This window comes from Ranitomeya variabilis, chromosome 2 (genome assembly GCF_051348905.1).
Source record: "Ranitomeya variabilis isolate aRanVar5 chromosome 2, aRanVar5.hap1, whole genome shotgun sequence".
Taxonomy (NCBI): Eukaryota; Metazoa; Chordata; class Amphibia; order Anura; family Dendrobatidae; genus Ranitomeya; species Ranitomeya variabilis.
The window spans coordinates 801,189,241-801,215,924 of record NC_135233.1 but is presented as its reverse complement, the minus strand read 5'-3'; the positions used below and the strand labels follow the sequence as shown (position 1 = coordinate 801,215,924).

Genomic DNA, 26,684 nt, shown 5'->3' with positions numbered 1-26,684 from the left:
ACCGAGGTTTAAACTTAGGAGAAGAGACCCTCATAGGGACAAAACGAGAAGACAACCACACTAAATCTCCAACACAAAGCCGAGAACCAACACGACGATGACGGTTGGCAAAACGCTGAGTCTTCTCCTGTGACAACTTCAAATTGTCCATAACCTGCCCCCAGATGTGATGCAATCTCTCCACCACCGCATCCACTCCAGGACAATCCGAGGATTCCACCTGACCGGAGGAAAATCGAGGGTGAAACCCCGAATTACAGAAAAACGGGGACACCAAGGTGGAAGAACTGGCCCGATTATTGAGGGCGAACTCTGCCAATGGCAAAAAAGCAACCCAATCATCCTGGTCAGCAGAGACAAAACACCTCAGATATGTCTCAAGGGTCTGATTAGTCCGCTCGGTCTGGCCATTAGTCTGAGGGTGAAAAGCAGATGAAAAAGACAAATCTATGCCCATCCTAGCACAGAATGCCCGCCAAAATCTAGACACAAATTGGGTACCTCTGTCAGAAACAATATTCTCAGGAATACCGTGCAATCGGACAACATTCTGAAAAAACAGAGGAACCAACTCAGAAGAAGAAGGCAACTTGGGCAGAGGAACCAAATGGACCATTTTAGAGAAACGGTCACAGACCACCCAGATGACAGACATCTTCTGGGAAACAGGCAGATCTGAAATAAAATCCATCGAGATGTGTGTCCAAGGCCTCTTAGGAATAGGCAAGGGCAACAGCAGTCCGCTAGCCCGAGAACTACAAGACTTGGCCCGAGCACAAACGTCACATGACTGCACAAAGACTCGCACATCTCGTGACAGAGAAGGCCACCAGAAGGATCTTGCCACCAAATCCCTGGTACCAAAAATTCCGGGATGACCTGCCAATGCAGAAGAATGTACCTCAGAGATGACTCTGCTGGTCCAATCATCCGGAACAAACAGTCTATCAGGCGGACAACGATCCGGTCTATCCGCCTGAAACTCTTGCAAGGACCGCCGCAGATCAGGAGAAACGGCCGACAAAATTACTCCCTCCCTAAGGATACCTGTGGGTTCAGAATTACCAGGAGAGTCCGGGTCAAAACTCCTAGAAAGGGCATCTGCCTTAACATTCTTAGAACCCGGTAGGTATGACACCACAAAATTAAAGCGAGAAAAAAATAAAGACCAGCGCGCCTGTCTAGGATTCAGGCGTCTGGCAGTCTCAAGATAAATCAAATTTTTGTGGTCAGTCAATACCACCACCTGATGCCTAGCCCCCTCGAGCCAATGGCGCCACTCCTCAAACGCCCACTTCATGGCCAAAAGCTCCCGATTCCCAACATCATAATTCCGCTCTGCGGGCGAAAATTTGCGAGAAAAGAAGGCACAAGGCCTAATGACGGAGCAGTCGGAACCTTTCTGCGACAACACTGCCCCAGCTCCGATCTCCGAAGCGTCAACCTCAACCTGAAAAGGCAGATTCACATCAGGCTGACGCAACACAGGGGCAGAGGCAAAACGGCGCTTAAGCTCCTGAAAGGCCTCTACAGCATGAGGGGACCAATTAGCAACATCAGCGCCTTGTCTGGTCAAATCAGTCAGTGGTTTAACGACATCCGAAAAACCAGCAATAAATCGGCGGTAAAAGTTGGCAAAGCCCAAAAATCTCTGAAGACCCTTAAGAGAGGAGGGCTGAGTCCAGTCACAAATAGCTTGCACCTTGACGGGATCCATCTCAATGGAAGAGGGAGAAAAAATATACCCCAAAAAGGAAATTTTCTGGACCCCAAAAACGCACTTAGACCCCTTCACACATAAAGAATTAGACCGCAGAACCTGAAAAACTCTCCTGACCTGCTGGACATGAGAGTCCCAGTCATCAGAAAAAATCAGAATATCATCCAGATATATTATCATAAATTTATCCAGAAAATCGCGGAAAATATCATGCATAAAAGACTGGAAAACTGAAGGGGCATTAGAAAGACCAAAAGGCATGACCAAATACTCAAAGTGGCCCTCGGGCGTATTAAATGCGGTCTTCCACTCATCCCCCTGCCTGATCCGCACCAAATTATACGCCCCACGAAGATCAATTTTAGAGAACCACTTAGCACCCTCTATACGAGCAAACAAATCAGTAAGCAATGGCAATGGGTATTGATACTTAACAGTGATCTTATTCAGAAGCCGATAATCAATACATGGTCTCAAAGAGCCGTCTTTTTTTGAGACAAAGAAAAACCCAGCTCCCAAGGGAGAAGAAGATGGACGAATATGTCCCTTTTCCAAAGACTCCTTTATATATTCCCGCATAGCAGCATGTTCCGGCACAGACAAATTAAACAAACGACCCTTTGGATATTTACAACCCGGTATCAAATCTATGGCACAATCGCACTCACGGTGCGGAGGTAACGACCCAAGCTTGGGTTCGTCAAAGACGTCTTGATAATCAGAGAGGAACTCAGGGACTTCAGAGGGAATGGACGACGAAATAGAAACCAAAGGTACGTCCCCATGAATACCCTTACATCCCCAGCTCAACACAGACATAGCTCTCCAGTCCAAGACTGGGTTGTGAGACTGCAACCATGGCAATCCCAGTACCAAATCGTCATGTAAATTATACAGCACCAGGAAACGAATAATCTCCTGGTGATCCGGATTGATACGCATGGTTACTTGTGTCCAGTATTGTGGTTTATTATTAGCCAATGGGGTGGAGTCAATCCCCTTCAGAGGAATAAGAGTCTCCAAAGGCTCTAAATCAAAACCACAACGATTGGCAAAGGACCAATCCATAAGACTCAGAGCGGCGCCAGAGTCAACATAGGCGTCCGTGGCAATGGATGACAAAGAGCAAATCAGGGTTACAGACAAAATAAACTTAGACTGAATGGTGCCAATGGAAACAGACTTATCAAGCTTCTTTGTACGCCTAGAGCATGCCGATATAACATGAGTAGAATCCCCACAATAGAAACACAATCCATTCTTCCGTCTAAAATTCTGTCGCTCACTCCTGGACAGAATTCTATCACACTGCATACTTTCTGGCGTCTTTTCCATAGACACCGCCAGATGGTGCATCGGTTTGCGCTCCCGCAGACGCCTATCAATCTGAATAGCCATTGTCATGGACTCATTCAGACCTGCAGGCAAAGGGAACCCCACCATAACATCCTTAACGGCATCAGAGAGACCTTCTCTGAAAGTTGCCGCCAAGGCGCACTCATTCCACTGAGTAAGCACAGACCATTTACGGAATTTTTGGCAGAAAACTTCAGCTTCGTCTTGCCCCTGAGATAGTGCCATCAAAGTTTTTTCTGCCTGAAGTTCCAAATGAGGTTCCTCATAAAGCAAGCCCAAGGCCAGAAAAAACGCATCCACATCGCGTAACGCAGGATCCCCTGCTGGCAATGAGAAGGCCCAATCTTGAGGGTCACCCCTGAGCAAGGAAATCACAATCCTAACCTGCTGAGCAGGGTCTCCAGCTGAACGAGACTTCAGGGACAAATAAAGCTTACAATTATTTCGGAAATTCTGGAAGCTAGCTCTATTCCCTGTGAAGAACTCCGGCAAAGGAATTCTCGGCTCAGATACCGGAGCATGTACTACAAAATCTTGTAAATTTTGTACTTTCGTGATGAGATTATTCAAACCCGCAGTTACACTCTGGAGATCCATTATTGTCAGGTGCACACAGAGCATACAGAGATTAGGAGGAGAGAGAGAAAAAAGACTGCAGCAAGGCAGACTGGAGGAAAAAAAAAAAAAAAATTCCAGCAGACTTCTTATAACTCTCCTTTCTCAACCTGGGTCTTTAACACTTTAGGGCCGGTCAAACTGTCATGATCTCTGCAGGCAGAGATCATAGCAAGCCTATAGAGGGACAAGCTCTCGGAAGATGGAACTATACTGACCATGAACTAAGCCTGCCGCGCAACTAGAAATAGCCAGGTAGCATTTCCTATTTATAGCTAGATGCCCAGCTCTGGCCTAAGACCTAAATAGCTAGCAGAGGGAAATATAAGACCTGGCTCACCTCTAGAGAAATATTCCAAAGAAGACAGTAGCCCCCCACATATAATGACGGTGAGTTCAGATGAAACAACAAACGCAGCAGGAAAATAGTCTTAGCAAATTTGAGGTCCGCTTACTAGATAGCAGAAGACAGATAGTATACTTTCATGGTCAGCAGAAAAATACTAACAAAACACCATCCAGAGATTACCTTAAACTCTGGCATTAACTCATAACGCCAGAGTAGTAATCCCTGATCGACGAGAGCTTTCCAGACACAGTAACAAAACTTCAGCTGCGAACTGGAACAAATAGGCAAAACAAAACATGGACAAAAGTCCAACTTATCAGTAGTTGTCTAGAAGCAGGAACAAGCACTGAGAGGCATCAGATAACATTGTTGACCGGCAAGAAACCACCAGAGAAATGAGCTTAAATAGCGACACCCACTACTGATGGAATCAGGTGAAACAGGAAAGAGGATGACAAGTCCAATTCCACAAGCGGCCACCGGGGGAGCCCAGAATCCAAATTCACAACAGGTCACGAACATTTATTATTTTACAAATCCCTTTAAAGACTATCCCTTTATCCGCCGTGACACATCCCTTTAAGTAATGGACCCGGTACCGAGTACCCCATGGCCCTGATGTGCGACTCACCCCCCGTTCTGACCTGGTATGTGTGGCTCCCCCTCTAGTATACCTGGCTCCTCCGGTCGTTGTATGCATGGTTCGGCTCCCCCAGTCGTTGTGTGCATGGCTCGGCTCCCCAGGTTGTTGTATGCATGGCTTACCCTCCCCCCGTCGTACTCACCCTCCTCGTGTCGTCGCTGCATCTCCGCTGCTCTCCTGTGCTGTCACGTGGTACTGCTCATTAAGGTAATGAATATGCGCTCCACGCCTAAGAGAGTGGAGACGTGTGCATTTTCATTACCTTAATGAGCGGTACCACGTGACCGCTCAGCACAGGAAGCACTGCTGGTGCCGGGACAACAGAGATGCATTGATGGGGATGCAGAGACGGAGATGCAGCGATGGCGCGAGGAGGGTGAGTATGAGGTCTTCTGGAAGCCGGCAGCTGCAGCTGTCACTGTGCCACAGCTGCCGACTCCCGCCGCTACTCCGACGTTCGCACTCCCCCACCGGCTTTCTGGACAATGACTCATGTATAAGCCGAGGGGGCGTTTTCAGCACACAAAAAATGTGCTGAAAATCTCGGCTCATACACGAGCATATACGGTACTTCCATATTATACCAAGTAGACTTGATGGAGTGTACAACTAATTGCAACACTAAACTTACCAGTTTTTTTCTCTATCTACAATTTGGGAAACTTAAGTTGAGGAAATCCTAATAAAAATGGGTGTGTTAAACCCCACATCTTTATGCAACCAAGATTTGTGAGCGTCCTGATTAAATTGAAACTTTTAGCAGGTAAGTGTTCAATCTTCTTCACAGCACATCCTTCACTTTAGCACAGCCTCTGCATCTCTCATAATGAAGTACAGAACACACTCATTGTGATTGTTACAACCGGCCTCATGGTTGACTTACTTGGGAGCAGTGCTCTGTAGTAGCTTCTATCTGGTAATTTGTGCCTGTTCTCTCAGTTACTGTATATTGGTCCCTATTCCCTAAGGCCAGGATCACACATGCGAGAAATACGTCCGAGTCTCGCATGGTAATACCCGGCATTGCCGCCGTCACTCAGGAGCGGAGAGTGTGGCCGCATAGCAATACATGCGGCCGCACGCTCCACTCCAGAGAGATGGCGGCAATGCCGGGTATTACCATGCGAGACTCAGACGTATTTCTCGCATGTCTGATCCCGGCCTAACACACAGGCACCAGACTCCTGCCATCTTTATTGTTTTATCCTCTTTCCACTCATACATCTGCACTCTGTACTGTAATAATCCTCACAGTGAAGAATAAGCCTATGTGCTTCCCTCTGCTTCAGCTAATGCTTACCATTATAGCAGCTAGCCTTCACGCTGACTATCAATGCTCTCTTTACTCAAAGGAAACATTTCTATGCCTTCCTCTGTGGTGGCAATTCTTGCCCTTTCTCAATGCTCACATATAGGTGGGACAAACTGGACCACAAGGAAGCTCACATTTAAGCTCTTTGGACGTTCCTTGTTCCTCTGTAGCTCCGTAAAACCCTGGGGCAGGGCACCTTAGTAGCTAGAGCTCTACTTGGTAGCTAGTTAGATACAAGCCTTTCTTCATGGCTTCAAGCCTTTTCCTCCTTCTGCCTGTCCTCTCTGTATGCTTGTGTCAGACATCTACTAGTCGGAAACTGGTACCATTTAAGCTCTCTGTCCACTTCCTGGGGTTTTAAACATCGATTTATCTTATAAAACTCATCACACTGTCTTATGACATTGCCATATCACCATCCAACTCAGTTCATTATCACAGCCCCTATGTAGTCATAGTTTCTACGATACTATGAATTGGCGAGCACATTGACAATCACATGTCACACTTCTCAAACTTATGGCACATGTTGAACATCTGTCATATTTGTTGAAGAACTCACATAGCAAAATAACATAAGCATAAATGTATAGCGAGGTACATTGTAAGCTAATCTAACTAAAATAAGCATCATATTACCTGGCAATAACACATATTCCTGGGATTACGCAGCATTTCACAGAATAATGCTGGCACTAATAAAACACAATAACATCACATATTGGCAAAAATATGACGGAGATAGAGCAATATTGAATATTTCAGTCCCGAACAGTTCACCATGTAAGAGTGAGGGTTCAGTGGCGATAGTCCTTGATATTTCTAAGGGTCATGGGCACATTTTGGACTATGCCATTGTAAAAAAATAAATAAAATAAAACAAACTATACCACGTGTTGTATTTGTCATTACAGTATTCTCATATATAGCAGGTGTTTAAGTGGTGAAGCATCTCCTTGTGAAGAGTGCAGTAGGCGTAAGGAGACTTATAGGCCATGGAATGCTCCTCTTGCAATTTAAATATAGAAATATTATCTCTAATGAAGCTATTTTCATATGTGTGAAGCAGAACTAGACTTCCCAATATACTTGTAGTAAAAAATGTTATGGCCCAGCGTATGGTAAAGGGATACTGTTTCTTTCCTTGGCTCTTATGGCATTTGTGGGATGCATAGGGGACATGTTTGGTGTGTTCTGAGAGCTTTCATGTGGCTTATGGTGAACTTTTTCACAAAGGAGGTAAGAACTAAGATTTATAAACATATTTTTACTCCAAAATCTGGAAAAGTTGTGCTCTTTTTATCATAACACCCTAATTCATTCTTCAATATTGTTTAAAGGGAATGTTAGTAGGATCAACCCCCCTTAAACTATTTATATTGACATGTATGTCATAGAAGGTTGAATAAAATGATACCTTGATATCTGTTATCTGAGGACTTATTACAGAAATATCCATGTGTTTCTTAGTATGATAATTATCTTTAAGATCTATGGGATGGACAGTGATATGCATGAAAATCTGCCTCCAGAGCTTATTTCAAAGAGAGTATTACCAGTGTGAGACCTGTCATTAGTAACAGTCTGCTCTCCTGATCTACAATACATGTCTCACAGTGGCAATGTCCCCTTTCATTTAAATGAATCTGTCAGCAGGTTTTTGTTATGCAATCTTAGGACAGCATAATGTAGAACCTAAGACATGGATTTCAGGGATGTGTCACTTATTAGGCTGCATGCTGTTGTTTACATACAATTAAGATTTACATGCAATTAAGATTTTATCGCCAAGAGATTATCACTTCCCAGTCTACAGCTCATGGGAGCCCTAGTCTGACATGCTACCAGCACAGATTAGCATCTTACTGTTAATACACAGATATCTGTGGTTTGGGTGTGGCTAGCTTTCTAAGCTCTGCTTCATGCTACATCTAAAACCTCTGATTTTGTCACAACTGCTGCACCCAGTAAACAAAGTGATACATCTTTGGAATCAGGGTCTCTTTGCCCACACTCTCCTGCACTCAGATGAGGTAGCTAAACCTGTGGTGACAGATTTTCTTTAAAATAAGCTGTGGAAGCAGATTCCAAGGGAGATTTTTATCCCACCCATAGATCTTAACAACTCATTGACATATTTTCGAGAATAAGACATCTGATTGCAGATATCAAGGTATCATTTTATTCGACTTGCTTTGACCTGTATGCCAATATAGACGGCTTGGGAGGGTCGATCCTACTCACGGATTCCCTTTAATCCATTTGAAAAAGCATGATCTTTTCTACATGTTAGTAAAAATATATTTTCAGTTTTACTGTATATGATGTAATAGATTCTCTTCCAAAGACAGATTCCTAGAAAACGAGAGCAATAAAACAGTAATATCCCAATGTGATACAAAAGGATTACACATTTCTCAGAGTAATATACAGTATCTTTGTGATTGCTCAAAGCCTCAAATACTCCTTAACCAAGTCTGTGTAGGGATTTGATCAAGATACAATATATATGATAGTAGCTAGGAGCTAGTTCTAACTTCTCTTCGCCAAATACATTTTTTCGTACAAATCCAAAATCTTTGCTATTAATGTAGTGGATGTGATTCCCACCATATCCAAAACATACATGTTATTGTACTAATTTAAACATATTTTCCTTTATGCTTCCCTTACTCTTATTGTAAACTTGTAATATGCATTCTGCAGATGTCTTCCCTGGGTTTTGGAGAGGTCTGGGAAAAGATGGAAAATTTGATCCTAAAGAAAACATTCTACTTGCTGTAGAAGGACTACTTCTTTGACATGTCATACCCACATACAGAGGAAGAGTCAACCTTCTTCCTGTGGATAAAATATGTATTAAAGGATTGGAAAGGATTTGTTCAATTTGTCCCCACTGCGTATAGACCGTAAGCTAAACTTTTCAAAAGAATAGTACTGATATCTGTTGTCATAGACAAAAGAAAAATAAATATTGTGCCAAAATTATCTGTAAGCTATGGTTCTTGACACAATTTTAGCTTTTCTTTAGCTGATATAATAACCTCAAAGAACTTTAATAATATAGGAGGAGGTCCACAACTATTTTATTTTTAAAGTAATCTACAAAAAAAAAGATTAAAAATAATTGTCACCAAGTATTTCTACAACAATGGTCTCAGATGGTCCTCTAAAGCATGTATTTAGACCTCAGTACATTGTTTGTAAAAGTTATTCAGAAAGCCTTCAAATACAGATTATGTCCCCAATTCATCAAATCAATTTTGTCAGTATTATGGCTTAAAACTCAGAATTGGGCAAAAATGTTGCAAATTTCGGCATTTTTAGGCCAGATTCTCCAAGATCACCCAAAATGGGTCAAGCAGTGACATTCCCTATGCCAGGATTCTTACTCCAGTCAGGGGTTTCTGGTGTTGTGCACAAAGGCCCCCCGGCTACTAAATAGACTCTCCAGATTCAAAAAGAGGCGTGCATCTTTTCATGAATCAGGAACATCTGATGCCACCATGACCCCTCATCAAGATCAGAAATAAAATCACCATTTTGATGAATCGAGGTCAATGTTTCACAGTAGTATTTGTGACACACACTCAGGAAGTTGTTTGTAGCCTTTATTGGATGAAGCATTTCAGGTAATATAGGCTAAGGTTTTGAACTTCTGAGAACTTTTTGACAGATCAGGAAACATTAGTCATTAGGAACGATACTAAAAGTACACTACAGGTTCATTAAATATGTGAAATTCAGGCTGCTGAGATGCCAGGAATTTCACAAACTCTAATATTTCACCATGATCTGGACATACAGTGGGTACAGAAAGTATTCAGTTCCCTTTATATTTTTCACTCTTTGTTTCATTGCAGCCATTAGGTAAATTCAAAAAAGTTCATTTTTTTCTCATTAATGTACACTCTGCACCCCACCTTGACTGAAAAAAAGCAGAAATGTAGAAAGTTTTGTAAATTTATTAAAAAAGAAAAACTGAAATATCAATTGGTCATAAGTATTCAGACCCTTTGCTCAGACACTCATGTTTAAGTCACATCCTGTCCATTTCCTTGTGATCCTCCTTGAGATGGTTCTACTCCTTCATTGGAGTCCAGCTGTTTAATTAAACTGATAGAACTTGATTTGGAAAGGCACACACCTGTCTATATAAGACCTCACAGCTCACATTGCATGTCAGATGAAATGAGAATCATGAGTTCAAAGGATCTGGCCAAGGAGCTCAGAGACTGAATAGTGGCAAGGCACAGATCTGGCCAAGGTTACAAAAGAATTTCTGCAGTACTCAAGGTTCCTAAGAGCACAGTGACCTCAATAATCCTTAAATAGAAGAAGTTTGGGACCACCAGACTTCTTCCTAGACCTGGCCGTCCAGCCAAACTAAGCAATTGTGGGAGAAGAGCCTTGGTGAGAGAGTTAAAGAGGAACCCCAAGATCATTGTGGCTGAACTCCAGAGATGCAGTAGGGAGATGGGAGAAAGTTCCACAGAGTCAACTATCACTGCAGCCCTCCACCTGTCGGGCCTTTATGGCAGAGTGGCAAGACGAAAGCCTCTCCTCAGTGCAACACATATGAAAGCCCGCATAGAGTTTGCTAAAAACACATGAAGGACGCCCAGAATATGAGAAATAAGATTCTCTGGGCTGATGAGATGAAGATAGACCTTTTTGGTGATAATTCTAAGCGGTATGTGTGGAGAAAACCAGACACTGCTCATCACCTGCCCAATACAATCCCAACAGTGAAACATGGTGGTGGCAGCATTATGCTATGGGGGTATTTATCAACTGCAGGGATAGGACGACTGGTTGCCATTGATGGAAACATGAATGCAGCCAAGTACAGATATATCCTGGATGAAAAACTTTTCCAGAGTGCTCTGGACCTCAGACTTGGCCAAAGGTTCACCTTCCAACAAGACAATGACTCTAAGCACACAGCTAAAATAACAAAGGAGTGGCTTCAAAACAACTCTGTGACCAATCTTGAATGGCCCAGCCAGAACCCTGACCTAAACCCAATTGAGCATCTCTGGAGAGACCTGAAAATGGCTATCCACCAACGTTCACCATCCAACCTGATGGACCTGGAGAGGATCTGCAAGGAAGAATGGCAGAGGGTCCCCAAATCCAGGTGTGGAAAACTTGTTGCATCATTCCCAAGAAGACCAATGGCTGTACTAGCTCAAAAGGGCGCTTCTACTCAACACTAAGCAAAGGGTCTGAACACTTATGACCATGTGATATTTCAGTTTTTCTTTTTTAATGCATTTGCAAACATTTCTACATTTCTGTTTTTTTTTCAGTCAAGATGGGGTGCAAAGTGTACAATAAGGAGAAAAAAAAGTGAACTTCTTTGAATTTACCAAATGGCTGCAATGAAACAAAGAGTGAAGAATTTAAAGGGGTCTGAATACTTTCGTACCCACTGTAGCATGCTACAATTGTGCCAGAGAATCTTGCCAGGTGTTACAGGCTAATATGAAGTATTTTTCAAACCCTTTAAAAATACCAGGTTAACAATAATAATACATTTTGAATGTTTAATGGGTTCATATGCATGGGTAGAACTTGTTTTTGAAAGAATTGAACTAGAACACTTTAACCTCTCCCAGTGTATAATGTCTTTATCCTATTAAATGAGGTTAATTTAAATGGCTTTCAGAACAAAGACAGCTTTTCCTATAAATAGCAGTCAATGCTAAAAATGTCTAATTGATCTCTGGGAAAGTAAAGCATTTAACTGTACAGAAATTGAGCATCTAGAGTAGAGATGTGCTCTGTCTGCTGTGGTATGTCCTACTAGTGATTGGAACCAATCTCTAAGGGTATTTCCTGGAAAGGAAGGGTCATTCAATCTGCACACTCTGCCTGCTGATCTACTGTTTTAATTATAAGCAAATATCTGTGATAATGCTTCACTGTTATCTATGTCTGTATTTATTCTGCCCCATTAAATCTCATACTCAGTAAACTTTGTGCACTGTCAGCTATCTTGTCAGTAGTCTCTACACTATCAGCAAATCCATCTTAACTACCTATGTTTTCGGGTTTGCAAGATTTTATTGAGATGCGATGACTCATTTACACTCATCCCTCCATCTTAAACATCCGATCTGGATGGAGGTGGTAAAGTTCCCCCCATACACAATCGATAGCTGTTGGCTGAAAGATGGTTCAGCCAATTGTTTGGCCGATGGCTATCTCTCCAAACTCCACCATCAGCTGTGTGTTCCTATGAGAGAGTGGCAGACAGAATTATCTTACCAAAAGCAAAAATAGGATTGGCAGTATAAAAGTAGACATACTTGAAACTTCTCTCCTTGATCATCATCTGTCACGGAAGAGTAAGATTTTAGAATGGCCCATAAATATCAGCATGTCCAGTCAATGTTTGGTCAATAATTAGAGCTGCCTTCCCTATAGAACAGATAAATGTTACAAAATTTTACTCTCAGTCCCAAAACACAATGGTCACGGTTGCAAACTTAATTTTCTCTGCTTTTCTGGACAGCTTATAAAAATATTACAAGTGCATTGTAAAACCATAATAAATCATTAAGATTTTAAGTGATATATGTCCACTATAGCCCGTAATTCTTACAAGCTGCAGCATAGCTACTGGGGGGGGGGCAGGGGGGCCACCGCCACGGGCCCAGAGTTCTGAGGGGGCCCACCCGGCGCTACTCTACTGAAACTGTATCGGCACGCTCAGTGGACCTTATCTTGAGTTCAAGAGTAGGCATATTACTTTAAAACAATGGTATTTGGTTAGGCTAAGGGGTGGTTCAGCTGTTTAAAACAGTGATTTAGGATGCACTAAAATATTAAAATAATTGCAGACAGTTATGAGAATTGGATACCTAAAGATGCAGTATTTAGGAAAAACATGCCAAAATGGACATTCCTGTTCCCTCAAATTTTGGAAGTGGTATCAGTTCTTAAATGTTATGATTTTGCTTATTAGAATTAAGCATGGATATGAATATGTAATGCTCAGCCTCCTAAGCCTTTTTACACTGTGCTCAGTGGAAATATGTACAGTGTGACCAATTCATCTCCTCTGTGGCCTGTAATTAGCTTCAGTCACTATATTCATTAACAAATAAAGAGACAACTTCTGCACTCTCTACTCGGTCCCAATGGACAGGTTACCTTACCACAGAATCCATTCACTGACACTTGTTACCTGCTTCAGCTAGTGATTGGCAGCAGCAGTCATAATGTGATCTGAAACCAAACAGGAAGTTTTGAGACTGGGGATGGACCTAGTCAGCATGGCAATTATCATTTTACAGCATTGTGAGTGTGGATAACATACTAGAAGAACTGGTAAAAATACTAGACAGATGTCCAAATATTTTGCCAAAGAGCTAAATAGATCGTTCTGAGAACAACCCATAAGTGACCTTTATTCATGATAATGTGAATTACCTCCTTGCTCCGGGGTTGTAGAGTAGGATTACAATTTGTGGCAATTTTGGGTTTCTAGAAAATAAAGTCATTCCATTATCCCTGCAGAAGATGCCAGTCTGTAGATGAAGTGCCACCAACAAACCCCACACCTTCACATCTAAGAGATGTCTACATTTGGCTTTTTTAAGTTTAATTCTAGTTCTAAATTTATTTCCCTTATAAGGACCTATTGCTTTCTTTTGGACTTCGATGTGTGGGAAAATTGACACCAATTTGAGACCAAATAGTTAGCTGTTGTCACTTTACCTTTTAGTTTTTATTAACATTTTCTTTGGGGAGCTTTACTTTTTCCATAAAGAATTATTATTTCTAAAAATGTTCTTTTCCCCTCTTTAGGATTCGAATTCTGGCATAAAAGCATTGACAATTTAATCACAACTTGGAATTGCACCTAAATGTTGTGACTTTTGGCGTTTTCACACCAGTTTCTCCCAGCTCTGACAAAATGGGCGAAGCTGGGGCATGACTAGGGCATGGAACACCACAGCTCCTCTAATTCATGAAGAGCTGTGGCATTCCTGAGAGGTGTAAGATTTCTAGTGTAATACACAGAGGTGCACGCCACTAGTCAGAAGCTCGAGATTCATGCAGACTTGTATGGTTGTGTTACCTGCTAAGAGGGTCCCTCCTTACTTCCAGGCATGACATCACCCCCCCCCCCCCCCCCCCCCGTGAGGAAGGCAATGCCATTGCGGCAACCGGACGCCTGGGGTGCCACACATGCACGAACGTAACTCTGAAATTATTATGTGTTCCTCTGGAAATTGTATTCTCTTTACTCTAGAACTGGGTTTCTCAACTTTTTTCTTCCAGGGTCTCCTCAGACAAGACAGACTAAGGTAATGATAGGTCCTCAACATTAATGGTGCAAGTTTATGCACCAAAATGAAAAATACTGCTCAATGTAGGTTTTGCTTCATGCACTCAGTGCAACTTTTAAGTGAGTACTTTAAAATAACTATTAGAATTAGTCAATTAAAGGATGTTATTAAACTTGAGATTTCTCCAGTTAGAAAAAGCACTGTGCAATTTATAATCACTTCTCTGTCCTAATGGAGATGAGCTAAAATGCATCCAAGCACAAGAGTCTGAGGAAAATAGAAGGAACTGACTTATATATCCATTTTGTCACTGTAAGACCACATGCACGCAGTCAGTATTTGGCCAGTATTTGACATTAGTATTTGTAAGCCAAAGTGTCAGGAGTGGGTAATAAATACAGAATTGGTGACGTGTTTCTATTATACTTTTCCTCTGATTGTTCCACTCCTGGTTTTGACGTATAAATACTTATGCAAAATACTGACCTAATACTGATCGTGTGCACGTGGTCTTAGGCTAAGTTCATAGGAGTGTATAAAAAAATTGTCATCAAGAAAAATCTGACAATTTTTCATCTGTATTGTCATCTGCGTACAGGAAAAATATATATCTTGGTACCGTGTTAGCCAGTAGATAGAAAAATATTTAGAATTGAGAGTCCTCAGTGGTTGATACCTTTTAATGGCTAACTGAAAAGATGGTAACAATGGCTAGTGAAAAGACTATAAACATAAGGATGAATGACCTCTGGGAGATCAAAACATCCAACACCACGGAGACACCATCACGTGTTTCTCAACGCAGTGATCCAGAACACTGCCCCCACTAGGCACTGCTCCTAATAGCCAGTTTCCTACTCCACCCTGATGAGGGGCAAATACCCCAAAACAGCTGTCTGTGGATGGATACCATGTTTTGGCATAGATGGTTTTCCTTTATTGGATGCTGCCCTTCCCGTGGTTGTTCCTTCCCGGTGAAAGACCTGGCTATTCATTGCTTACGATGAGAAACACATGATGGTGTCTCCGCGGCTTTTCTACATGCAATTTGCATATTTCCCTTTAGGGATGGGGGCAGTGTTCTGGATCACTGCGTTGAGAAACACGTGATGGTGTCTCCGCGGGGTTGGATGTTTTGATCTCCCCGAGGTCATTCATCCTTATGTTCATAGCCTTTTCACTAGGCACTGCTCCTAATAGCCAGTTTCCTACTCCACACTGATGAGGGGCAAATACCCCGAAACAGCTGTCTGTGGATGGATACTATGTTTTGGCATAGGTGGTTTTCCTTTATTGGATGCTGCCCTTCCCGTGGTCCTTCCTTCCCGGTGAAAGACCTGGCTATTCATTGCTTGCGTTGAGAAACACGTGATGGTGTCTCCACGGCTTTTCTACATGGTTCTGTTGTGATGACCCCACATGGTCTGAGGGGCAAGTTCCTTAGTTGATGTAAAAAGACATAAACCCATGCGACACATTCATTCCTGCAGTGAGACTGTCAAAGGTCGTCATCAGTTTATATTCCCAGACTCTTCTGTCTCTCTTAGATTTGAAGCTACCTTTTAACACAAGTAATTTCATGTCCATAATGTTATGATTTGGGAGACAAAAATGTATCGCCACAGGTAGATCCATTCTTTTTTCTCTTATTGTGTGGCGGTGAGAATTCATTCTTGTTCTAAGCTTTTGCCCTGTCTCCCCCACATACAGACCCCCAGTTGGACATTTAGTACAAGTAATTAAGTACACCACATTAGAAGTGTCGCAGCTGAAAGTACTGCGTGGCATTCATATGCAAGCTGTGATGCATTTCTTTTCATACATCACCAGTAATATTTACAAGATGAAAAACAATAGCAATGTATCCATAAAAATCAGATGCTATATAGTTGATCTGTGTGGGATCTCATATTTTTTGGCACACCCATAGAATTGAATATGAGAGCCTCATCCAATATACAGAAGAGACTACTGCATGCTGCAACTTTTCCCATTAGGACATTCGGTCTGTGGAAAACGAGTGTCATCTGAGCAGCCCCTATTGAGTACAATTGTTCCAAGTGCTATCAGTTTTTACCACAAACAAAACTTGGAACTAAAAATGCCATTGTGTGAGATCTTAGCCTAAAACTTTTACCCTCATTCCTTCTTCTATCTTCTGAAATATTTTTATTTATTCTTTTTCTATACTAGAAAAAAGCCATTTAGAATTCAGAGCTTGTATGCAAACCATTTAGATTAACACCAAATCTTTTTCTGATTCACCATTGTGAATCAAATGCTTAAAGGGAACCTGTCACCCCCAAAATCGAAGGTGAGCTAAGCCCACCGGCATCACGGGCTTATCTACAGCATTCTATAATGCTGTAGATAAGCCCCCGATGTATCCTGAAAGATGAGAAAAAGAGGTTAGATTATACTCACCTGGTGGTCCGATCCGATGGGCGTCGCGGTCTGGTCCGGGGCCTTCCATCTTCATAGGATGACGTCCCCTTCTTGTCTTCACACTGCTGCTCCGGCGCAGGCGTACTTTGTCTGCCCTGTTGAGGGCAGAGCAAAGTACTGCAGTGTGCAGGCCCCAGGCCTCTCTGACCTTTCCCGGCACCTGCGCACTGCAGTACTTCATTGCTGTACAAAATGTATCAGCCCATTGTAACGCTAAGTGGTCAGAGTAAAAACTGCAAGATTTTTTTTTATATAACTACATGGAAGATTTTTAAAAAGTCACAAAAAAAAATCTTAAAAAATATATACCGTATATATTTTCTGATCATATCCCACCAGATACCTTTTCTTACCTCATTGTCTTTGTCTATACTGCAGTGTTACCAGATGGGGAGTTCTGGCCATTTGTCTTGTAAGTTTTGTAAAATGTTATCCTCTAAGGAATCTCTGCCTACTTTTTTATATAAATTCTTTTGGAAATTATATATCTTTTGTATTGGAAATCCAGTCCTGTGGGAAATTACAATTTTCTATCTAGGATCAATTTGCTTCTGGAGCTTTACGCCTTTCTTCTATGGAGATAAAAAAACAAGAGGCGCTGCCTGTGTAACACTGTGGGCAACAGGTAAAGGTGAGTCACTCAGCTGATCAGGCTGTACACAAGAGTGATGTATAATCCCATAGTGGCTGCTTCTCCGGCCACTGTACTCACACCAAATGGAGAGCGGACATGACAAGTAGAGTGTGGTGGATCCTGGGCGCTGCCGCTAACAAAGATTAATCTAGGTGGTAAGTACAAAAAAACTTCCAATGCAACACGTTTCGGAGTAGAACCTTCTCCTTCCTCAGGTATCAGAATAAAAAAAAATTCCACTTTCTTGCAATGTGTTTTGAAGTACAACCTACCATCCTTGTGTGAGGAACTAGTAAGTTCTACTCTGAACATTGCAATAAATTGTAAATTTTTATATTTACCGCCTGGATTAACCGTTGTCAGCTGCGGCCCCAGGGGTCCGCTGCGGCCCCAGGGGTCCACCGGGGCACCAGGGGTCCACCGCACTCACCTCTCCTTTCTTCTAGTTTGTTTTACGAACAGGAAATGAGAGAGTAAATTTACCCATCAGACTGAAACAGCAACCTTAAGGCTACGTTCACACGATCCGTTTTTCACTGCGGATTTTTCCGGTCCTTTTTCGGGGAAATCCGCAGTGGAAAACGGCGGTGCTTCTCTCGGCGGATTTGTGTCCTTTTTCTCCTGCGGATTCCACTGCGGGTTTCCAACTGCAGTTTCCTATTGGTGCTGTTGGAAACCCGCAGCGGAATCCGCTGAAAGAATTGACATGGTACTTCTTTTTTCCGTTGGCAAATCCGCGCGGATTTTCCAGCGAAAAAAAGGATCGTCGGCACAGCGGGTTTTGTTTTCCATAGGGTAACATTGTACTGTACCCTGCATGGAAAACGGCTGCGGATCCGTAGCTGCAATTCCGCTACGGATCCGCAGCAAAAAACGGATCGTGTGAACGTAGCCTAATAAAGATTCCTGAACTATTCGATAAAAAATTGCTGCAGGTCACTTAACCCATTAATCTAGACGCACATGAAACATAACTCTTAAGATGTTGCAGATGCTTTCATTTCTGCCTCAAAACTGTGACAGCCTTAGTTTCGGATGGGCTTATATAATAGAAAAGCTGCTCAGCCCACCAAGATCTCCACCCCCAAGTCAGACTGGTGGTTGCACCTGTGCCTCAGGACGCCAGCACAGACATGTAGGCGCACAGTGAGGAGCATAGATAGCATGTGAAGGAAGGGGAAAGAGCTGCTGCTGCTGCCTGAGAAAGGAGGAATGTGGCCAGCTGCTTCTCCCCCACATCACAGTGTTAACAGCTTCTGTTCATTTCCCCACACCCCCTCCTCCACTCCCACATCAGCCTGGATGTCAGTAGCAGCAGCACCACCAGGAGAAGGACTGGAGCTGCAGGCTGCACAGGGACAAGTCACTGGCACCATCTTCATAGTTAGTGGATTTCCCTGGAAAAGTTTTTGGAGGGTGGTGGAAAGTGCCTCTGCCTAGAAGTTGTGGGTTCCCTTCTTCTCTCAGCTCCTGGTGTTAGAATGCGATGGACTGGGGATGGACCTAGTCAGCATGGCAATTATCATTTTACAGCATTGTGAGTGTGGATAACATACTAGAAGAACTGGTAAAAATACTAGACAGATGTCCAAATATTTTGCCAAAGAGCTAAATAGATCGTTCTGAGAACAACCCATAAGTGACCTTTATTCATGATAATGTGAATTACCTCCTTGCTCCGGGGTTGTAGAGTAGGATTACAATTTGTGGCAATTTTGGGTTTCTAGAAAATAAAGTCATTCCATTATCCCTGCAGAAGATGCCAGTCTGTAGATGAAGTGCCACCAACAAACCCCACACCTTCACATCTAAGAGATGTCTACATTTGGCTTTTTTAAGTTTAATTCTAGTTCTAAATTTATTTCCCTTATAAGGACCTATTGCTTTCTTTTGGACTTCGATGTGTGGGAAAATTGACACCAATTTGAGACCAAATAGTTAGCTGTTGTCACTTTACCTTTTAGTTTTTATTAACATTTTCTTTGGGGAGCTTTACTTTTTCCATAAAGAATTATTATTTCTAAAAATGTTCTTTTCCCCTCTTTAGGATTCGAATTCTGGCATAAAAGCATTGACAATTTAATCACAACTTGGAATTGCACCTAAATGTTGTGACTTTTGGCGTTTTCACACCAGTTTCTCCCAGCTCTGACAAAATGGGCGAAGCTGGGGCATGACTAGGGCATGGAACACCACAGCTCCTCTAATTCATGAAGAGCTGTGGCATTCCTGAGAGGTGTAAGATTTCTAGTGTAATACACAGAGGTGCACGCCACTAGTCAGAAGCTCGAGATTCATGCAGACTTGTATGGTTGTGTTACCTGCTAAGAGGGTCCCTCCTTACTTCCAGGCATGACATCACCCCCCCCCCCCCCCCCCCCGTGAGGAAGGCAATGCCATTGCGGCAACCGGACGCCTGGGGTGCCACACATGCACGAACGTAACTCTGAAATTATTATGTGTTCCTCTGGAAATTGTATTCTCTTTACTCTAGAACTGGGTTTCTCAACTTTTTTCTTCCAGGGTCTCCTCAGACAAGACAGACTAAGGTAATGATAGGTCCTCAACATTAATGGTGCAAGTTTATGCACCAAAATGAAAAATACTGCTCAATGTAGGTTTTGCTTCATGCACTCAGTGCAACTTTTAAGTGAGTACTTTAAAATAACTATTAGAATTAGTCAATTAAAGGATGTTATTAAACTTGAGATTTCTCCAGTTAGAAAAAGCACTGTGCAATTTATAATCACTTCTCTGTCCTAATGGAGATGAGCTAAAATGCATCCAAGCACAAGAGTCTGAGGAAAATAGAAGGAACTGACTTATATATCCATTTTGTCACTGTAAGACCACATGCACGCAGTCAGTATTTGGCCAGTATTTGACATTAGTATTTGTAAGCCAAAGTGTCAGGAGTGGGTAATAAATACAGAATTGGTGACGTGTTTCTATTATACTTTTCCTCTGATTGTTCCACTCCTGGTTTTGACGTATAAATACTTATGCAAAATACTGACCTAATACTGATCGTGTGCACGTGGTCTTAGGCTAAGTTCATAGGAGTGTATAAAAAAATTGTCATCAAGAAAAATCTGACAATTTTTCATCTGTATTGTCATCTGCGTACAGGAAAAATATATATCTTGGTACCGTGTTAGCCAGTAGATAGAAAAATATTTAGAATTGAGAGTCCTCAGTGGTTGATACCTTTTAATGGCTAACTGAAAAGATGGTAACAATGGCTAGTGAAAAGACTATAAACATAAGGATGAATGACCTCTGGGAGATCAAAACATCCAACACCACGGAGACACCATCACGTGTTTCTCAACGCAGTGATCCAGAACACTGCCCCCACTAGGCACTGCTCCTAATAGCCAGTTTCCTACTCCACCCTGATGAGGGGCAAATACCCCAAAACAGCTGTCTGTGGATGGATACCATGTTTTGGCATAGATGGTTTTCCTTTATTGGATGCTGCCCTTCCCGTGGTTGTTCCTTCCCGGTGAAAGACCTGGCTATTCATTGCTTACGATGAGAAACACATGATGGTGTCTCCGCGGCTTTTCTACATGCAATTTGCATATTTCCCTTTAGGGATGGGGGCAGTGTTCTGGATCACTGCGTTGAGAAACACGTGATGGTGTCTCCGCGGGGTTGGATGTTTTGATCTCCCCGAGGTCATTCATCCTTATGTTCATAGCCTTTTCACTAGGCACTGCTCCTAATAGCCAGTTTCCTACTCCACACTGATGAGGGGCAAATACCCCGAAACAGCTGTCTGTGGATGGATACTATGTTTTGGCATAGGTGGTTTTCCTTTATTGGATGCTGCCCTTCCCGTGGTCCTTCCTTCCCGGTGAAAGACCTGGCTATTCATTGCTTGCGTTGAGAAACACGTGATGGTGTCTCCACGGCTTTTCTACATGGTTCTGTTGTGATGACCCCACATGGTCTGAGGGGCAAGTTCCTTAGTTGATGTAAAAAGACATAAACCCATGCGACACATTCATTCCTGCAGTGAGACTGTCAAAGGTCGTCATCAGTTTATATTCCCAGACTCTTCTGTCTCTCTTAGATTTGAAGCTACCTTTTAACACAAGTAATTTCATGTCCATAATGTTATGATTTGGGAGACAAAAATGTATCGCCACAGGTAGATCCATTCTTTTTTCTCTTATTGTGTGGCGGTGAGAATTCATTCTTGTTCTAAGCTTTTGCCCTGTCTCCCCCACATACAGACCCCCAGTTGGACATTTAGTACAAGTAATTAAGTACACCACATTAGAAGTGTCGCAGCTGAAAGTACTGCGTGGCATTCATATGCAAGCTGTGATGCATTTCTTTTCATACATCACCAGTAATATTTACAAGATGAAAAACAATAGCAATGTATCCATAAAAATCAGATGCTATATAGTTGATCTGTGTGGGATCTCATATTTTTTGGCACACCCATAGAATTGAATATGAGAGCCTCATCCAATATACAGAAGAGACTACTGCATGCTGCAACTTTTCCCATTAGGACATTCGGTCTGTGGAAAACGAGTGTCATCTGAGCAGCCCCTATTGAGTACAATTGTTCCAAGTGCTATCAGTTTTTACCACAAACAAAACTTGGAACTAAAAATGCCATTGTGTGAGATCTTAGCCTAAAACTTTTACCCTCATTCCTTCTTCTATCTTCTGAAATATTTTTATTTATTCTTTTTCTATACTAGAAAAAAGCCATTTAGAATTCAGAGCTTGTATGCAAACCATTTAGATTAACACCAAATCTTTTTCTGATTCACCATTGTGAATCAAATGCTTAAAGGGAACCTGTCACCCCCAAAATCGAAGGTGAGCTAAGCCCACCGGCATCACGGGCTTATCTACAGCATTCTATAATGCTGTAGATAAGCCCCCGATGTATCCTGAAAGATGAGAAAAAGAGGTTAGATTATACTCACCTGGTGGTCCGATCCGATGGGCGTCGCGGTCTGGTCCGGGGCCTTCCATCTTCATAGGATGACGTCCCCTTCTTGTCTTCACACTGCTGCTCCGGCGCAGGCGTACTTTGTCTGCCCTGTTGAGGGCAGAGCAAAGTACTGCAGTGTGCAGGCCCCAGGCCTCTCTGACCTTTCCCGGCACCTGCGCACTGCAGTACTTCATTGCTGTACAAAATGTATCAGCCCATTGTAACGCTAAGTGGTCAGAGTAAAAACTGCAAGATTTTTTTTTATATAACTACATGGAAGATTTTTAAAAAGTCACAAAAAAAAATCTTAAAAAATATATACCGTATATATTTTCTGATCATATCCCACCAGATACCTTTTCTTACCTCATTGTCTTTGTCTATACTGCAGTGTTACCAGATGGGGAGTTCTGGCCATTTGTCTTGTAAGTTTTGTAAAATGTTATCCTCTAAGGAATCTCTGCCTACTTTTTTATATAAATTCTTTTGGAAATTATATATCTTTTGTATTGGAAATCCAGTCCTGTGGGAAATTACAATTTTCTATCTAGGATCAATTTGCTTCTGGAGCTTTACGCCTTTCTTCTATGGAGATAAAAAAACAAGAGGCGCTGCCTGTGTAACACTGTGGGCAACAGGTAAAGGTGAGTCACTCAGCTGATCAGGCTGTACACAAGAGTGATGTATAATCCCATAGTGGCTGCTTCTCCGGCCACTGTACTCACACCAAATGGAGAGCGGACATGACAAGTAGAGTGTGGTGGATCCTGGGCGCTGCCGCTAACAAAGATTAATCTAGGTGGTAAGTACAAAAAAACTTCCAATGCAACACGTTTCGGAGTAGAACCTTCTCCTTCCTCAGGTATCAGAATAAAAAAAAATTCCACTTTCTTGCAATGTGTTTTGAAGTACAACCTACCATCCTTGTGTGAGGAACTAGTAAGTTCTACTCTGAACATTGCAATAAATTGTAAATTTTTATATTTACCGCCTGGATTAACCGTTGTCAGCTGCGGCCCCAGGGGTCCGCTGCGGCCCCAGGGGTCCACCGGGGCACCAGGGGTCCACCGCACTCACCTCTCCTTTCTTCTAGTTTGTTTTACGAACAGGAAATGAGAGAGTAAATTTACCCATCAGACTGAAACAGCAACCTTAAGGCTACGTTCACACGATCCGTTTTTCACTGCGGATTTTTCCGGTCCTTTTTCGGGGAAATCCGCAGTGGAAAACGGCGGTGCTTCTCTCGGCGGATTTGTGTCCTTTTTCTCCTGCGGATTCCACTGCGGGTTTCCAACTGCAGTTTCCTATTGGTGCTGTTGGAAACCCGCAGCGGAATCCGCTGAAAGAATTGACATGGTACTTCTTTTTTCCGTTGGCAAATCCGCGCGGATTTTCCAGCGAAAAAAAGGATCGTCGGCACAGCGGGTTTTGTTTTCCATAGGGTAACATTGTACTGTACCCTGCATGGAAAACGGCTGCGGATCCGTAGCTGCAATTCCGCTACGGATCCGCAGCAAAAAACGGATCGTGTGAACGTAGCCTAATAAAGATTCCTGAACTATTCGATAAAAAATTGCTGCAGGTCACTTAACCCATTAATCTAGACGCACATGAAACATAACTCTTAAGATGTTGCAGATGCTTTCATTTCTGCCTCAAAACTGTGACAGCCTTAGTTTCGGATGGGCTTATATAATAGAAAAGCTGCTCAGCCCACCAAGATCTCCACCCCCAAGTCAGACTGGTGGTTGCACCTGTGCCTCAGGACGCCAGCACAGACATGTAGGCGCACAGTGAGGAGCATAGATAGCATGTGAAGGAAGGGGAAAGAGCTGCTGCTGCTGCCTGAGAAAGGAGGAATGTGGCCAGCTGCTTCTCCCCCACATCACAGTGTTAACAGCTTCTGTTCATTTCCCCACACCCCCTCCTCCACTCCCACATCAGCCTGGATGTCAGTAGCAGCAGCACCACCAGGAGAAGGACTGGAGCTGCAGGCTGCACAGGGACAAGTCACTGGCACCATCTTCATAGTTAGTGGATTTCCCTGGAAAAGTTTTTGGAGGGTGGTGGAAAGTGCCTCTGCCTAGAAGTTGTGGGTTCCCTTCTTCTCTCAGCTCCTGGTGTTAGAATGCATGGAGGTCTAGCTGTGTAGAAGTGACAGTGCTGGAGATCTGCGCTTCTTCTGGCTGAAGGCACAGCTGCCTGCTGGACTGCCAGGGCTGTGTGAGCACTTGTCTCCTGGCTGAGGAGGTTCAGCTGCCTGCTGGATGTACAGAGCTGTCTGATCACTGGCCCCTCCTGTACAAAGAGCAGCAAGGGAATTCCACAGAGCTGAGCTCCAGGAGTGCCATCAGCTGAGATCATCTTGTGGGATCTGTTCCATGGGCACTCTGCAGCTGGTGATCTGTGCCCACCACATGCCAGGAGATTGGAGCAGTTGATGGCTCTGGCTGGAGGTGGCACCTTCTGACAGGGAGTCACACAGGTTGGCAGGGGCTGAGACTAGAGCACATCTTGGTGTGTGTGCCTCCGATCTGCTGGGCATGGTGCCTCCACCCAGGGCAGGCAATCAGATCTCCTGAGGAGGGCTCTCACTCTGGAGGAGACTATGTGTCTTGGTGTGACAGAGCAGAGTGATCGCACCGAAGAGTGGCAATACAGTGGAGTGGATGAGAAGTCCTGTCTACAGCTCTGCCCCTGACATCTCAAGTGACAGACCCTCAGAAAGCCCCTGGCGTCCTGCACTCAGAGCCCTCCTGTATATATGGCTCATGACAACTTGTGATCTCCTCCGACATCGTCCAGTGTCAGCCTGAAGCCAGGAAGCCCTCCACCTCGTCCAGGTCTGCTGTGTGCGTGCACCTCGCTGTGCCCTCTGTGCCCACACTGGTGATGCCATGCCCCGCAACCATAGTGGAGGCGATGAGGGAGGCTCTGGGCTCTGGATGAAAAGCAGCTCTGGAGGGAGAGGCAGGGGCAGGGAGCGCTACTACGGCATGAAGGATGTGGAGTCGGGTCGGGGCAGCAGGGTGCTGCTGAACTCCAACCGAGGGGACGGGCTGCTGCTCCTGGGCACGAGTGACACCGGCAGAGGCAGCAGCGGGGGCCCCGGAGGGGGCTTGCAGGAGAGCCGGCGGGGGAAGCAGGGAGCCCGCATGAGTTTGTTGGGGAAGCCGCTGTCCTACAACAGCAGCCAGAGCTGCCGGAGAAACGTCAAGTACCGCCGGCTGCAGAACTACCTGTACAACGTGCTGGAGAGACCCCGGGGCTGGGCGTTCGTCTACCACGTCTTCGTGTGAGTACCAGACACCTGTATACATGAGTCTGATGGAAGGCACGTGGCAGTCATCTGTGGGCACGGCCCTGGCACCTCAGGGGGCATCATGTGCCAGAGAGCACTGTGCTGGGCATTATCATTACTACATAATGTATGTATACATGGAAAGGAGAGCAAAAGTATGCAATGCATGATGGACACCTGACAACCTGCACATGGCAGTCATCTGTGGGCACGGCCCTGGCATCTTATAGGGCATTATGTGCCAGAGAGCACTGTGCTGGGCATTATCATTACTATATAATGTATGTATACATGGAAAGGAGAGCAAAAGTATGCAATGCATGATGGAGACCTGACAACAGGCACAGGCACATGACAGTCATCTGTGGGCACGGCCCTGGCACCTTATAGGGCATTATGTGCCAGAGAGCACTGTGCTGGGCATTATCATTACTACATAATGTATGTATTCATGGAAAGGAGAGCAAAAGTATGCAATGCATGATGGACACCTGACCACAGGCACACGGCAGTCATCTGTGGGCACAGTCTTGGCACCTCAGAGGGCATTATGTGCCAGTGAGCACTGTGTTGTGAATTATAATTACTATATAATGTATGTATACATGGAAAGGAGAGCAAAAGTATGCAACGCATGGCATAGCCCTGACAACCTGCACAGGCACATGGCAGTCATCTGTGGGCACAGCCCTGGCATCTTATAGGGCATTATGTGCTAGTGAGCACTGTGCTGTGCATTATCATTACTACATATTGTATGTATACATGGAAAGGAAAGCAAAAGTATGCAATGCATGATGGACACCTGACAACCTGTATGACAACCTGACCTTTCTGTATGATGTAAGTGTGTTATAAAACGAACCCTTGTTTAGTCACAAGGTCTTTTACATGTGGAGTCCCTGTATATTTTACGGTCTTATATACTATTGTGAACAGTAGGGTTGAGCGAAACGGGTCGATCATTTTCAAAAGTCGCCGACTTTTGGCTAAGTCGGCGTCTCATGAAACCCGATCCGACCCCTGTGCTTGTCGGCCATGCG

General features: G+C 43.6%; 1 protein-coding gene across 3 annotated transcripts in view; it reads left to right on the top strand.

Moving 5' to 3' along the window:
- Positions 1-24,115: 24,115 nt before the first annotated feature.
- KCNQ5 (potassium voltage-gated channel subfamily Q member 5) overlaps positions 24,116-26,684 on the top strand; it is a 1,116,095-nt gene continuing 1,113,526 nt past the window's right edge. For 2 of the 3 annotated variants that reach the window (XM_077289900.1, XM_077289901.1), the window contains exon 1: positions 24,116-25,635. In XM_077289900.1, the coding sequence (XP_077146015.1) occupies positions 25,238-25,635 (398 nt within the window). In that variant the 5' untranslated portion in view covers positions 24,116-25,237. The remainder of the gene's footprint in view (positions 25,636-26,684) is intronic. The other variant, XM_077289902.1, reaches the window with a different exon arrangement.